This window comes from Rosa rugosa, chromosome 1, assembly GCF_958449725.1.
Source record: "Rosa rugosa chromosome 1, drRosRugo1.1, whole genome shotgun sequence".
NCBI classification, from domain to species: domain Eukaryota; kingdom Viridiplantae; phylum Streptophyta; class Magnoliopsida; order Rosales; family Rosaceae; genus Rosa; species Rosa rugosa.
Genome location: NC_084820.1, coordinates 52,777,974 through 52,793,396, shown reverse-complemented (window position 1 = coordinate 52,793,396; position 15,423 = coordinate 52,777,974). Strand labels below are relative to the sequence as shown.

The 15,423-nt window shown below is 36.5% G+C and overlaps 3 protein-coding genes across 8 annotated transcripts; all 3 read right to left on the bottom strand.

The window, feature by feature from the left end:
- Positions 1-252: 252 nt before the first annotated feature.
- Positions 253-6,779, bottom strand: LOC133725420 (putative inactive cadmium/zinc-transporting ATPase HMA3). Of its 6 annotated transcripts, none has more exons than XM_062152681.1 (13): positions 6,634-6,779; positions 6,239-6,373; positions 5,994-6,160; positions 5,480-5,667; positions 4,596-5,385; positions 4,186-4,440; positions 3,851-3,948; positions 3,382-3,637; positions 3,134-3,271; positions 2,419-2,746; positions 1,941-2,143; positions 1,610-1,812; positions 253-1,246 (listed from the first exon to the last, which is right to left on the bottom strand). In XM_062152681.1, the coding sequence occupies exons 5-13, from the start codon at positions 4,867-4,869 to the stop codon at positions 446-448; spliced, it is 2,556 nt and encodes an 851-aa protein (XP_062008665.1). In that variant the 5' UTR covers positions 4,870-5,385; positions 5,480-5,667; positions 5,994-6,160; positions 6,239-6,373; positions 6,634-6,779; the 3' UTR covers positions 253-445. The 6 variants fall into 6 exon arrangements, with proteins under 6 accessions (XP_062008665.1, XP_062008666.1, XP_062008661.1 ...); XM_062152682.1 differs by having other exon boundaries at positions 6,052-6,160; XM_062152677.1 differs by having other exon boundaries at positions 5,480-6,160.
- Positions 6,780-7,456: 677 nt separating this feature from the next.
- LOC133725421 (2-carboxy-1,4-naphthoquinone phytyltransferase, chloroplastic) lies at positions 7,457-12,763 on the bottom strand. The gene is made up of 11 exons (XM_062152684.1): positions 12,433-12,763; positions 12,101-12,338; positions 10,967-11,070; positions 10,237-10,308; positions 9,990-10,128; positions 8,787-8,893; positions 8,604-8,703; positions 8,450-8,488; positions 8,244-8,354; positions 8,046-8,111; positions 7,457-7,808 (listed from the first exon to the last, which is right to left on the bottom strand). Exons 1-11 carry the CDS (start codon positions 12,516-12,518, stop codon positions 7,674-7,676), a joined length of 1,197 nt encoding a protein of 398 aa, XP_062008668.1. The 5' UTR covers positions 12,519-12,763; the 3' UTR covers positions 7,457-7,673.
- Positions 12,764-13,730: 967 nt separating this feature from the next.
- Positions 13,731-15,246, bottom strand: LOC133740872 (cold-regulated 413 plasma membrane protein 4-like). The gene is made up of 4 exons (XM_062168808.1): positions 15,066-15,246; positions 14,312-14,419; positions 14,160-14,230; positions 13,731-14,066 (listed from the first exon to the last, which is right to left on the bottom strand). The coding sequence occupies exons 1-4, from the start codon at positions 15,158-15,160 to the stop codon at positions 13,828-13,830; spliced, it is 513 nt and encodes a 170-aa protein (XP_062024792.1). The 5' UTR covers positions 15,161-15,246; the 3' UTR covers positions 13,731-13,827.
- Positions 15,247-15,423: the final 177 nt, after the last annotated feature.

The following is a 15,423-nucleotide window of genomic DNA, read 5'->3' as shown; positions in this document are numbered from 1 at the left end:
TGAGGAGGCTGTTAAAATCAAAACCAAACCATTAAATTTTGTATTAACCGTTAAATCTTATTAAGACCCATTAAAAAAAATAACAAAGTGTTTACTTTTCTTATCGTGGTGGCACTATATGGAACCAAACCAATAAACCTCAAACCAAATTTTTATAATTTCATTCATGTTCGCGTCGTGTTATCGTATCGTCTGCAATCATGCCAGGACTATAGAAAATAAATTTACTGCAATAGACTTGTATTCCGAATATTGATATCAAAACCTGCTTTTTTATACCACATTATATTATTCGAAAATGATACCATCTGAAATTCCCATTGAGATACCAATGCGAATACAAACATCAATGCGAATACAAATAGAAATGATCAATGTTCTAGATTATGAGTTTCGTAGTATTTTCACTTCATCTTTGATGTAATTTTCTGTCTAAGCCACATCTTCAAGGGCAATCATGCAATAATGGCACAGTAAGAGATGAAACTTTGGAACCATTACTTTTGCAGCTGGTGGAGTCACAGACATCACTGGTAAGGCAACAATTACTTTCAATCGAGTTCATGCACTCATCATTCCTAGCCATACCTGAATTGGAAGGACTAGGCAGGCACTCTGTTCCAGACCTCTGAGAACAACACTTTTGTGGTTTGCATACTTCTGCAGCGTTACTGTTGGAACAACACTTCTGTGGTTTGCACACTTGTGTAGTGCTACTGTGAGTACTGTCCGAACAACACTGCTGGTTTATACGAGGCAATAGGCTATGCTTGTTGCTTACAGGATGAAGGACATCAGGTTGTTCAGAGTTGTCTCCATTCTTGTTACTTCCTTGCAGAAGTAGCATGCTGTTGAGAATTACAAGTACGCATGTCCCCGCATCAGCAAGAACTGCAGCCCAAACAAGTGGATAACCAGCAAAGGCTAGTGCAAGGACAGCTAGCTTAGGAGTCATTGACAAAGTGACATTCTCAATCACTTTCCTGTTAGCTCTTTTTGCAAGCTGGATCGCTTTTGGTAGGTTTCTAATGTCATTCGACATTAAAATCACATTCCCAGTGTCTTGAGCAAGGGCTGACCCTGAAATTCCCATTGAGATACCAATATCGGCTGTGGCTAAAGCAGGGGCATCATTGATACCATCTCCAACCATAGCTGTATATCCTTCCATCTTAAATTCACTAACAATTCTTGCCTTCTCTTCAGGTAGAAGTTCTGCATGGACCACTTCAAAAGCTTGCTCAAGCTGCATGTACATCCACATAAATTTGATTCTTGTATCAGTATTTGTGCTATCCAGGATTTGCATTCGTGCTATTACTAAAAAAATAAGAAGACATTCCACCAAATGAGGCATGTCTAAATAAATTGTTCGGTCAAGTAAAACAAATTAATGAATCAGAAGAAAAACATCGAGATCCTCTATTTCATAATCGGACACACAATCTGTCAAGAGAAAATTACTCCATAGCTAGATCTGCAGTACATAAGTTAACTGCAGCACTTAATCGCAAGTGTAGGCACCACCCTGAACATGTCGTTCAAAACGGACCAGCACACACAGACACACTGTGTATAGATATATCAAGGCTAGATCTAAAGCGCATACCTGCTCATTTGTATGTATAGCTGCAGTATGACTATCTCCTGTGAGAAGAGCTGTTTTAATGCCTATTTCCTTCAGCTCCCGAACAGCCTCTGCAGCCCCAGATCGACAAGTATCAGACAGTGTAAAGATTCCTGCAGGGGTTCCTCCACAGTATATGTATCCAATCGTCTTCCCAGCATTTCCATAGTCTTCCATGGTTGGAACTGAAGTTTCAAAAATACTAATGGTCAAAGGAAGCTGGTAACATAGAGCATAATATAACCAACTTGATTGTACAGATATTGGTACTGAAATCATGGGAATTAAAAAATGAAGAGTTGATGGCTTTCACCTGTTCCAGAAGTAGTTCTCAAAGCAATTTTTCTGTTTCCAATGTAAACATCTTGTCCATCAATTCTTCCATGAATGCCTTGGCCTGGAAAATTTTGAAATTCCTCCACGTTTTCAGGCTTTGGCTCAATTGAATGCAATCTTCCATAGTCAACCAGTGCAGCTGCCATTGGATGACTCGACTTTCTCTCAATGCTTGCAACCCTTGAAATTTCAAGAAAGCATCAAATTTTCAAAACCAAAGGAAAATTCTCTAATAAAAATCTACAAAGTGAACTTTTGTTTGCAATCATAACTGTGGCGAGATTGTAAATTACATAATTCCATTGCCTTCAGTGGATGGTACTTAACACATAATAAATTTAATTTCCATTTTAAGGCTGAAAGAAGATTTGAACTTTTCTAATAAACTAAATATTTCTCATACGACTTAATGTCATGTCTTATATGTGTTCAATAGAAAGCTGTGCATTCTTTACCAGTAAAGCAATGTGTTCAAGCTGATGTCCTCGCGAAGAGATTGAAAATCCATCACGAAAAACTCCCCACTTGTTATTGTACCAGTTTTGTCAAAACACATAGTCCTGATTTTGCCAAGAATTTCGAGGTAGTCACCCCCTTTGATCAGAAGGCCAGACGTTGCAGCATTCGTGAGTGTGCAGAAAGTTACAACAGGTGTAGAGAGGATGAGAGCACATGGACAAGCACTCACTAAAACTACCAAAGCTAAGTGAAACCATTTGCTCCAATTAGGAGCATGTAAAGCAGCTGGAATCACCGCAACAGAAACAGATACGAATAGGACCGCTGCAACAGAATACCAGGAGATGCATGAAAAAAAACTTTAACATGTCTTTTGGTATTTGAAATGGTAGGGGAAGTGGTTAGTAGATATGAACTAGCATGTGGAATGATGCAGAAGTAATTAACATAACAAAGAAATCATAGTAAGCAACAACCATTACTAAGTTCATTGCCTGCAGCTTTTACGCGAACTTTCTCTTTAACTCCATTACAAGCTTGCTTTGTTATCTTTTTATGCCCTCACACTAATCTATACATATGTGACGCGAAAGGTGAAAAGAAGATGGCAAGTCGCATATTGTAACATCGCTCTCATTAAACCATTTCATTAAAAAAAGAGAGAGGCACTAATATAACTCCTAAATGATGGTGAGAAGTTGACTTAATTACCTGGAGTGTAGAACTTTGCAAACTTATCAACAAATCTTTGAGTTTTGGATTTTCTGTTCTGGGCCTCTTCCACAAGTTTAGCCATTTCAGCAACCACACAATCTCCAGCTAAGGCTGTAGTTTTGACACTAATGTAACCTAAAGAGAACAGCCATAACAGTCTTAGGCACCAAAAAAAAAACACTTCAGAAGATAAAAACTAAAGCTCTTTATTTATCAGCAAGTAGAGGAAGGGGGATTGATGTTACCATTGACATTGACAGTGCCAGCCCAGACAGTGGAGTCCTTTAGTTTAGCAACTGGATATGACTCTCCAGTTAGCGTCTTCTCATCCACTTCAGCTTCGCCTTCCACAACAATTCCATCAATTGGTATAACTTCACCAGCCTTAACAGCAAGAATTGTATTCAACTCAACCATATCAACATCCACAATATCTCCTGTTGATGCTAGGACAGCTTTTTGGGGGGCCATGCTCATCAAAGATGACATCACTGCATTTGCCTAAGTACATGACATTATCAGACTTTTATCACTCTTAATTGGTAATCAGGGCATAGCTGATGTCGTTATTGTAATTACTAATTGGGTTAGTTACTACGTTCTTAAGATGAATTTGTTACTAGTCAAGAAGGATATATATATTAAAGAAACATCGGAAACTCAGAATTCAGAAAGCATTTTGAAAAATTGAAGGATTGGGTATGTGTTATGCACCTTATGACGCGACCTGGATTCAAGCCACTCTGCAATGGTGAACAGGAAGACTATAGTACCAGCTTCCACATAATCACTCATAGCAATTGTTCCAATCACTGTCAAAGTATACACCACATATGATTTACCAGTATAATAAACTAGCACCTATGGACCTAAAAATACAAGGAAGATACAGATTTGCAAATGATAGACAAATAAATACCCAGAACCTGTTGCAGGCCGGCATCTATAACAGTCAAGTTTATCCAACAGTTTAATCAACTTCATCTCAAAAATTTACTAAAGCATTGAAATGTTACAAGATACAAACTTAGAATTGAATAGTAACATACCTGCAACAATGACGAGAATGTTGATGTCAATCTTAAGATTCCGAATTGAAGCTACGCATTTCATTAAAATGGGAAAAATACCAGCTGCTACTGCTCCTAGGGCCAACCACTGTAATGGGCTGTATACATACTTTAACAATGATAGGAGCAGCAATACACCACTAGCAATTGCATATGGACTAGGCCATTTTTTCTTGTAATTCTCCACGTGCACCTTGACACTTGATTCTAGCCTTGCTTCATTCATAGCCTCATCTGCCATGAACATGAACATGAACAATACCAAAACTAGATTATGATGGTTATACGTACAACATACCAAAACTTACAAACAGAGAAAATAAGGGATTTATTAGACGAAAACATATTGAGTATCAAGTTGACTATACTGATCGAGTGAAGGTATTCACCAATCTGAATCTGGGAAATGAGGTGACTATCATGGACGACAATGACAGTTTTAGAAGGGAGAATGACTGAGACCTCTTTAACACCATTAAGAGGCTTCAAGATATTCTCCACCAGAGCAACTTCGGATGAGCAGCAAAGGCCCAACACGTCGAAGTAGCTTTTCTGCAACTTCATGGCGGACTTGTTTTCTCCCTCCACCTGATCCTGCTCAGCACCAAATACCTGGACGCTAAACATGGTCTCTGGAGAACGTACAGCTGAGTTGTATGACATGATAGCAACATTAACTATGCTATTATGGGGCAAACCATGTCTGACAGAAGTTGGTCAAACGAACTTGATTGTAGAAGTTCATCGTACTACAGTCGACGACTTTGAGGTTTTAAACATTTGGAGTTATTGCAATTTTAGTCCTTCTGGTTTGCTAAAATTGCACACTGTTTTCCTTCTTTTGGGGAGTAAAATTTGCACTTCCCAAATTGCAAATTGCACTCATTTTCAGTTTTTTAATAATATCTCCCCTCACATCTTTCTCTACTTTCCAAAATACCCTCGAGTCAGATTTTATTTTCTTTTTTCTTTTTTGGTCTTTTCTTCCTTCTTTTCTCTCTCCCTTCACTCTCAGACTCTCTCTCTCTCTCTCACCACGACAAAACATCTGTCATTATTGGTATGTGTATGCTTGTCTTCCTTTATGAATAATGGTTCTGTTCCTTTATGAATAATGGTTCTGGTGTAGTGCTACTTTCCTTATCTTGTCTCAAGAAAAAAATTCCCGGTTTTGAGGTCCTGTGTTGGCCAATGATAAAAAATAAATGCATAAGTCCCAATCATAATCTCAATATAACTCATTCAATCAAATCCACAATGAACATAAAGTTACATTGTTGAAGCTACGTCAACTGATTCAAATCCCCTATTATGTCCCCTAACATAGTCCATGGAATGTTGCACAAAAATCCTCCGGACCAAGTACATTGAACAGAGCCCCCTAAAATAATATGACTTTCTTCTTTCATCTCTTCCTTAAAGAGAGCCACACTTCAAAAAATTCAAAAAATTTCTTGCTCTCTGCACAAAGAAACAAAATGCAGACCGTAAAAAATACCACCAATTACTATATCACAAGGTGATCAAGATTAACTACATAGTTTATTATATCACGTGTTTCACAATCTGCAAACTTCCTATATGTCATCTGCAAACTTAAGGCAACATGTGTTTCACAAGCATACTACAATCTACAACATAGTCTTCTTATCAAGTCATCAACATGTTCCATGCTCCATCCACTAGAAAGTAATTAACAAAATTTAGTTTGCCTAACCCCATAAAAAGACAAGATCAAGTTCAAATAATCTATTCATACCAGAAAGCATCTATCTCTTAGATCTTACCAGAATATCTATTGCCACATATCTATTGCCTTTAGATCTTTTGATTACCATAACATACCCTTGCAACAACCCAATCTTACGAACATCACTAATGAGGTCTTCTCGGTTTTCAAAAAGTTTAGTCGATAATGACAGGAATTCATTAGAAGCATCAATCATAGAGGAGCCTTCAAGTAAATCAAGGAAAAAACAAAATAATTAGAATCTCTAAAAATAATGACAGTGATAGCTCATAATATACTTACCATTGACATTGGGGCCTTCAATGATACTAGATGTGTGATTAGATTGTAAGTCTTCTTCGATACCATCTGAAGACAGAGAAATTTGCAACCAAGAATCCAGGGGCTCTTCTTCCATTGTGCTAACCTCCTCAGCAGCTGATTTTGGACATAAAGATGGAATCTTTTTCAATCTCCAAATTTTAAAAAGATACCGAAAGCAATAAAGACTCGAAATTCTCAATTTATCAGAAAACATATTACCCACAAATCATAAAGAAAGAAACTTGTGCTATCTTCATGAGCCAAAAGAAAAGGAACAGTAACAACGATTGAAATGCAAGAGAGAAAAGCAAAATTAAACATGAAATTAGAGTAGATCTATAGTGATATAGTAAAGAGAAAAGTTAGATTGTGACCTGGTTTGGAAAGATGAATGGATGAGGTTGGAAAGGTTTTAGTGGAGAAGAGAGTTTGACTTTGTTTGGAGAAGAAAGAGAGAAAAGTTCTGTCATGGTTTGGAAGAGAGAGAGAGAGAGAGAGAAAGTGGGGGGAGAGAGAAAAGAAGGAAGAAAAGACCAAAAAAGAAAAAAGAAAATAAAAAATAAAATCTGACTCGAGGGTATTTTGGGAAGTAGAGAAAGATGTAAGGGGAGATATTATTAAAAAACTGAAAGGGAGTGCAATTTACAATTTGGGGAGTGAAAATTTCACTCTCCTTTCTTTTTTGTACAAGACAATAGAGAGAGCAAAGTCCTCCCAATCTCCCATGAACTTATGTTTGATTATGAATGTTGCAATCGATTCTTATACCGCTTGATCTGGACCATTCATTTGATTTCATTATGATAACATAATTACTTGTTTTATATCAGATTGAGGGACGAAAGGAGAGAGAATAAGGGTTACTCTTTGGATGACTAGATCTTTCAATTCAGGAGTGAACTAACTTTCTCTCTCGGCTCGCTAGCAAGTGATCTTTTTTGTGATATATGTGTCGATGATAAGATCGATCTAGGTAGCTAGCAATCTTGTAGATGTGTGGTTTATTTTTGTTTTCAATGATAATGATAGTATTAGAAGAGAACTCACTTTGTTAGTTAAAGCGGGTGCGAAAAGACATGAAGAGTCTCACATCATATATTATTTCAAATAATATATGATATTTGAAGGTTGTTAAAGTACGTAATAAAATACTGATAAAACAATTAAAAAAATGTTTAAGAACTACTCATCCGCAGATATTTAATAACAAAATTGATATTATACAATGCTGGGCCACGGCTCACATGCTGGCAGTTGTTAATAAAACGGAGAAAATATACAAATAAACTAAGAAAACATTAGACTGCAGTCAGAACTACGATAAGTAAGGTATGTACACATACTAGTGATACTACAGCCACACTCGACAGATTCGGAACATCCATTTGTCTAGAAATTTCAGGATGCAGAAAAACTATGAAAATGCCAACCTTGGAATACTAATTTTAGGGGCCGTTCTCGCTACCACTAGTCCAGCAGCGAGTGCAACTCCAAATAAAGAATGCAATCTCACACAGTAATACTTCACCATGAATATTTTATGTTTATCCTGAAAATGATGAAATTTATAAGCAAATCAAAAGCAAGTATACTTGTGCACTATAGAAATTGTTGAAAATCTCAGGAGTTGTGCGCGCAAGACCATGTGGAGCAAGAGAGGTGACAAAGTATGGAGTACATTGAAATGATAAGTTATCCGAACAGTACCAGAAGCAATTTTTAAACATAGGCATCTGTTATATATGTTTTACTTTTGGTTAATGTTCTAATCGAGTTTAGTACTCACATTATGGTTTTCCTGAACATAGCTAACCACGAGTCTTGCCACTGGTAAGGTCAAGGCACAGAAAAACTGAAAGAAACCATGCCCAAAATTAGATCAAGATAAAGTACACAACAGAAACTGCCAGGAAGAAATAACAGATAGAGATCTCAAATCAGTATACAGCAATTAGAAGCATAGACCACGAAAAGTGTAACTCACTATACAAGTAATGGGAAGAGCCCTGCTTAGACCAAAAGAAAAAGCTAGGACATACAGTCCTATAATTGCCAATCTCACTACCCATGATCCTCTTTTGGTGCCAAGCCTAACCTATAGACCAACAAAGTACAAATAGAACAATGAGACTGATGCTGCATTATCCAATGAAGGTTTTATCATTTCAGGGATCGATTTAGTGTATATACCAGAGGGGAAATTTTTTCTACCGCCTTGTCTTCTTCAATCTGAGTTGCAGGACATTACATCAGCTAACGCACACCAACAACAAATTGTAAAAAATAAAAATAAAAAAGAATAATGAGAAGTAACAAATTTTCTAAATAGAAACAGGAAACTTACCTGATGAAAGTGACTACAGAACAGAATTAAGGTTGTCGTAATGCCAACAAGAAGTGATGCAGAAAGAATTGGACCAGTGAAAGGAAGATGCATCATTTTACTGTGAAAACAACAAATACTTATCATCTAAGACTCCACAAAATAATAAGAAAATAAAACGGCATTCCTCTGAAATTATTTCACCTTCCGCTGCCCTGCAGTAAATAAAAAGCTGTAGTGGCAAATGGACCAAATGCTGCAAAGCACAATGGCTCCCCCAATCCTTGGTAACTTAACCGAAATGGTGGGCACTGAAACTCAGTGAAGAACAGATGTAAGAACATGTATTCCCTATGCATAGCTGGGTAGGTAAATCAACCACCGATCACATCATTATGAAGAATCTAAATAAGAAAAACATTTACAACATAGCATGAAAAGCTTTATGTATTAGAGAGATCCAGCTTATACAGTGGATTTAAGTACACAATTGATTCAGTAGCATTATAAGTGTATGTTTGACCTTCAGTAGTAAAAACGCAAAAAGGAGATCACCTTATCTTTAAGTTTTTTTGTCTTTAGTATTCAGCGATGCCCTTTTTCCATTATCAAACATGGCCAGAAACTTCAGCACATTATCATAATGCACTAAATAAATGAGCAGGTCTGATTCAAAGCACATTATTATGTTCTGTGTGTGGTGTGCACACCCCCATCAGTTAGGGTAACAAGTTATAAATTGCAAGAAATAGGAGAAGGGCCCAACCAAATGAGAACTAGATTACAGAGAATTATGGCAATGGAATTCTCCAAAGCCTACTATGAAATTCTTGGTATGTAGTTTCCCCAAATAGGCATGTGCAAATCCTTGACTAAGACTCTCCTAAGTTATTCTCCTTGCCTAGTCTGACAACATCTTTTGCCAGTACACCCAACAGCTTCCTGAGAGAGTGTATTATCAACCAGTGTTCTTAAAGTTTGTTCTCTACTTGGCTGAAGTAATACAGAAGAATTTGATCCTAGTCAAATTTTGGTCCATCACCAACTGTGGATGAAGTCAAATAGATCAAGTCTACAGAAATTCTTCTTAAGGGATTCATAGATTCTACAAAGAGAATGAGGAATGTTTATGTCATATAAAGTCTTCTCGATCTATAAAGTACCTTGTGGTTAAACTTTCAAAAAACCCCAATATGACCCAAAATCCTCTGTTAAATGCTAAAAGAAAATGGTAAAACAAACAAACATAAATAAATTATTTAAAAAATCTGGCAAATTCTCCTACAAGTGAGCACACGTTCCATTGGCCTGAAGAAAACTCTAACAACGCTACATAAAATATATATGATAGAGAACACTATAAAACGCATACGATTGAAAACTCTCACAAAGTCTACATCTAATTACCTGATATATATAACCAAAAATTATTGCACAAGCGAGTAATAATATTGCCCGCATATTTCCTGCCTCAAAAGATACCCAAGTAAGCCCCATGAAGCCAAGAACAAGTAGCGAGTAGGCAGCAACAATTGTGCCTGTACGGCTTACAATACACACAACAAAACTTAATTGTTTATTGATGATGGACAGATAACACAAGACAGACACTAAGTAAAGCCTAGATAGAGAAGACAGTAGAAATAAAACTTACCTGCCAACCAGATTTACAACCGATTCTACCTTGTTTTTATCTGCTCCTGTATCGAAATCATAAACATCATTGCTGCAAATAGACAAATACAGAGGTTTTATCAGCCAAGAAGAAACAAGTCATAGTATTTCTGTGAACTGAAGATAATTACATTCCAATGGGAAATCTAGGAAAGTAACAAATCAAGTTCTTCATGTTATGCCAATATACTTTTTTTTTTTTTCCAGCGGGATGATAGAGAGGACTCAGAGGAGGAAAAACATATACTGGAGAGAAAACTAGACAGTCTACTGAAGAAAAGAAAAGAAAAAAAGAACCAAGTACAGGAAAAGCTAAGGAACCAATAGAATTAGGAATCCCGAGTGAGGGTTAACTATTCATGCAGAAGGGCACTTCTAAGTATCCATCAAGACTATTAGGGTAGAAGTTACTTCATCAATGTCTCCAGAAAGCTCATACATACACATGCATTATCTGACATGTTAACTGCATCTGTATGGCTTTGCAATTGATTAACTTGCCCATGTGAGCCTACAATCCTCACAAGTAGTGTGCTGTGCAACACACAATAAACTTCTTAGGGTTCAGATGTAGGGAAATTTGGTCTATCACAAAAGAGTAACTAACTCTGGAATATATAATTTACCTATCAAATATGTATTGTCATGCTTGATGATACTTAGATGAGACTTAGTTACTAAAGGAAACAGTTACTCTGTTACCTACTTACCTTAAGTTGAGCCAAGTGATGATAAGAACAGAAGAAATCAAAAGAATAGAATAACGCCATGATGAAAATATGCCCGTCTCTAAATAAGCAGCTGCACTACCTACCTGCGTAAGGGAGCAAGTGTGAGACATAGGGATGCATGTATTAGTCAAAGCACAGTGAAGAGAACCAATTGCCTATTAAAAATCATTGCTTTATGCTAAAAGCAACAACTATAATAAATTGAAGTGCATAGGTGCTTGTCAGAATAAAGGAGATATCAAGAGAGGAGGAAATGCAATACTAAGAACCCACAAGGAGTGCTATACTTCAAACTATAAAGGAGGAGTGAAGATGAGGAAGAAGAAATAGAATTCTATCTTCATCTACCTAAGACCTGTAACCGAGTTTAACATGTAACTTATGCTCATAGTCAATGATTCACAATCCCAACAAAATTCTACCCAAACATTGTCCTGTAAATGCTTTTATCATACATGTAGATGTTTATTGCATGTCCTAACCACAAAAAATATTCAATATACATATACACATCCCTTTCAATGAATTTTTTTCCTTTTTTCTATCAATAAAAAACTAAATGCTGTAGTTCTGTTATGAAAAGGTTGCACAAGACTATGTTACATGTTGAGATCCTTATTCTCCACATTTAACTCAACACGGTTCTCAAAGTATGTTCAATTTGGAAAAATACAGTAAAACTTTTTAAATGAATACTATATAGAACAAAGAGAAATAAAAAAACATATATTACTTGAACATAAACATTAGTATTCTGACCTAGTATTAAGAATTTTTTTTCGTAAATAGTAACTCTTTAACACAAAGATGCTAGTTATCTTATTACAAAATTATACTACCAAGTACCAACAAAGAACTAAACGTTCTAATTCTATTATGAAAAGTTACTAACAGGAAAATATATTACTTGTTTGAGATCTACAATCTCCACATTGTTTGAACTCTACACAGTCAGTCCTTTTCATACCAAAACCTCAAAGCAATATTCACCCTTTCTTGAAATAGTAGCCATGTAGATGTATGCACCATATAATTCTGAAAATAGTACCCATTTTTGAATAAAATGCAGAGTAGCTTGAGATGATGTTAGCAGAAAGAGACAGAAGTACTCACAGTGAGAGGGATGAATGCAACAGAGTATATTGGCAACTTTATTGCCCTCCATATTAAGGTTGCCTTAGAAATACTCTCTTCTTTATCCTCCTCATGGACGGTACCCAAATCCGCACCATTACTATTGACAAAAGCCTGTGTGCAATGCATGACCTCTACTTGTCTTCTAAGAGTCTTGGGGAAAACCTTTTCGGCATTGCAAGGCGAAAGAGACAATCTTTTGCAGTCTATGTAAGGCCTGAGATATAATAAGTATTACATTCTGTGATCTACATTTAGAATCAGCAAATACAAAGCAGCCAAAATTGCAGAAAAGTGAGGGTGGAACTTGCCTTTTGAGGACTGTGTGCTTCTTGTAGTCATTTAGTTTTGTGAGACCAGAGCCGCACGGGTTGAGATTACAGAATGCTGATGCCATTTGCTATGGTTTGGTGAGGATGATTGGACTCTGGAAAACTAAACTAAACTAGACTGGAGTGGATTGGATTGGGTTATGTTTGGTTAGATTACACAACTAGAAATGAATGGCATTAACAATTGAAAAATGGAACCACATACGACGGCGGAGAACCACCGGCGACGGCGAGAAGTGATTTGGCCATGCAGTGTGGGGATGGTATTGAGGATAGGATTTTTTTGATTGGATCAGACTTTTTTTTTTCTTTTTTTGTTTCCGACTAGTGATTGGCTTAGACTTTATATTCTGATTGTGACTGGATAAGCCAAAATCTGCTATTTTCAGATTTATTTCTATTATTTAGTTTTGCTATCGTCACTTCTTTTTCTTTTCTCCCGCCAAAAACTCATAATCTTTTGATTCCAAAGAAAAAGAAAAAAAAACTTTTAATTGTCCAAAAACAACTTCTACATGTGATTTACTTGCCCCGGTGTCCAATGTGATTTCTCCTAAACATGTTGAACCTTTGGCAGGGTGAGAGGCAGTCTCACTTTCGCCTATTATCATTAAGACATATTCTCTTATTTTATGTAATGCTACCAAGAAGAGAATCATTCCTCATACTTCCCTTGTTGGTCGTCTGTATGATGACATTATCTTCCATCTTTAAGAGATGTTAGGTTCTTATTTCACTCATGCTTATCGTCAAGTCAATACCGTGACTCACAAGTTAGCTAGTTTTGCTCTTTCTACTTATCAATTTTTGCAATGGGGTGCTGTACCTCCCTTTTTATTTTTGCTGTAATAAGTTAAAAAAGAGCTTTCAGTTGGTTGGAAAAAAAAAAAAAAAAACATGGAGATGATTTTGAAAACCCATTTGTAAAACATGACTATGTACATTCTTGCATAGCCTAAACCTACCCATAAATGCACAGGCCCTAATAACCAGGGGAAGAGTAAACCCATCAGCCCAAACTCCAAGTCTTCGCATTTTATCATATATTTCAAGTGCTTTTTCATAAAATCCATGAGACACATTCGCTCTAAGAACTGCATTCCACAAGAGCATGGAGTCAAAAACTTTCTGGGCATCAACAACTAGCCCAAGACGTGCATAAAGAAATCCAAACATGCATATTAGCGAATTCCTCTAATGATTTTGCTTGTGTTTTAGTCTCCTTTGCTGGTAAATAACATATATTAACATTACTGAGTCCGCACATGCACCAGAAACGATTTACAATGTACTGACTGTTTCAATTTGAACTCCATTTTCTACCAAGTTTCTGAGCACAGATACAAAATTGTAAAGAAGAAGATAAATCCTATACTAAGAGTCTAAGACAGCGTGCACAGCAATGAAAATTGCGTGCACAATTACAAAAACAATCACGAAAACTGCAAAGCAATGACAATTGCATTCACAATTACTAAAACCTCCACTTTCTTGAATCCCTGTTATGACAGATAGAACTCCAATAATTAGACAAAAGATGCCACCCACGATACTATCACGCAGTCCATTAGCCACCCAAGTAGGTGTGACCACAAATAGGAGAAAACGAGAAACTGCATATATATACATACTTATCAGAAAGTGAAAGTCTTACATAGCAATACGTTCATACAATAGGAATAAAATGAGAACAAGATAAAAGAAACCTGGAAAAGTTTGCGGAAAGAAGAGGTTTGCAGAAACAGCAAGAAATGAAACCCAATAGCCGAACTGTCCCCTGCATATTTTGATTCGTAAGCTTAGTGGATATGTGGTCATATACATAAAACAGGAAATCTAAAAGGAATATAGCAAGCACCTCAGAATCTTAAACAACACTGTCGGGAAGCTTGTAAACAAAAACATTACAAGAAGGTTACTTTGCATGCCTGATCTGCGCCCTGTTCGGTTCAAGATTAGCGAAATTCTGCATAAAAGTGTAAGATTCACAAAAAGAGTGAAGTCAGAGATGTATTCAATACAGAAAAACTACATTTGAATATTGAGAGCAACTCAAATGCTAGTCTATCTAAAGGTCCTAAAGAAGCAATCTATCAAACTGAGAAGCATAACAGTTTGAAGACAACAAAATTGCGCAAAAAGGGATCAAGTGAACAATGTGCAATTCCAACCAACACACTATCATCATTAGCACTTCCAATGAACAATTGAGGATATTGCAACAACAGTAAATTCTGTTATACACACTACAAATCATACGAATTTCACAAAGTAGTATTGCCTCTATGTTTATTGTACCATTTAATCAGTCAAACTCAATAACTAGTGCTTCAGAGTGTTTGATGCAGTCAGCAGTTCAATTAGTACACTGTACTCAAATCATCATACAGGAAGCTGATCACGAAGACAAGTTCAAATCTCATGATTCAGACATGCATGCATGCGTCATTCTAATAAGAAACAAGACCTAGCAAATCAACAAAAACCCAACATATTGAACTGAATTTAGCAGTAAAGCAAAACTTCATGAGGTGGGCACTAAATTTAACCAGCTAGAAGGCATAAAGTAAAAATAAAAATGAATAATTGGGTAGTGAGTGAGAGTGACTAACAAGGCAAAGATGGTTCCAACCCATCGAACGCTATCACGAGCTCCACTGGATCCAACTCCTCCTCCTTCAAACCCCATGAACTCAGCAAAACCCATTTCCAGCTTCAGACCCTTCAAGACTTAAACTTTGTTCAACTTTTTTCTTGGCTTTGTGCTTTCGTTGAGTGTGCTCTGGATTATTTAACATATACTAAAGGTCAATTTACTGTTTATGAACAATATTCATAAGTGTATGAAAAGACAGTTTTGCCCTTATTTTTCCATCAATTACCGGCTGCCACAATAGGGGAGGTACTGTTCACCAAATAGTAAAACTGTGATTTCCTGAATTTGCCCCCCATTTTCTTTAGTCTTTAACG

What these genes read in the sequence shown, in the direction of transcription:
- LOC133725420 (XM_062152677.1), bottom strand. Translation starts at nt 4,869, where the DNA reads ATGTCATACAACTCAGCTGTACGTTCTCCAGAGACCATGTTTAGCGTC. An exon ending in CATTCTCGTCATTGTTGCAG is followed by an intron (nt 3,949 to 4,185) that starts GTATGTTACTAT and finishes ATACTTTGACAG; the next exon opens with TGATTGGAACAATTGCTATG. An exon ending in GAGAACTACTTCTGGAACAG is followed by an intron (nt 1,813 to 1,940) that starts GTGAAAGCCATC and finishes TTGAAACTTCAG; the next exon opens with TTCCAACCATGGAAGACTAT.
- LOC133725421 (XM_062152684.1), bottom strand. Translation starts at nt 12,518, where the DNA reads ATGGCATCAGCATTCTGTAATCTCAACCCGTGCGGCTCTGGTCTCACA. An exon ending in ATCACTTGGCTCAACTTAAG is followed by an intron (nt 10,309 to 10,966) that starts GTAAGTAGGTAA and finishes GTCTATTTGCAG; the next exon opens with CAATGATGTTTATGATTTCG. An exon ending in ATGTTCAGGAAAACCATAAT is followed by an intron (nt 7,809 to 8,045) that starts GTGAGTACTAAA and finishes CATCATTTTCAG; the next exon opens with GATAAACATAAAATATTCAT.
- LOC133740872 (XM_062168808.1), bottom strand. Translation starts at nt 15,160, where the DNA reads ATGGGTTTTGCTGAGTTCATGGGGTTTGAAGGAGGAGGAGTTGGATCC. An exon ending in GTTGGAACCATCTTTGCCTT is followed by an intron (nt 14,420 to 15,065) that starts GTTAGTCACTCT and finishes ACTTTTATGCAG; the next exon opens with AATTTCGCTAATCTTGAACC. An exon ending in CTTTCCGCAAACTTTTCCAG is followed by an intron (nt 14,067 to 14,159) that starts GTTTCTTTTATC and finishes ATATATATGCAG; the next exon opens with TTTCTCGTTTTCTCCTATTT.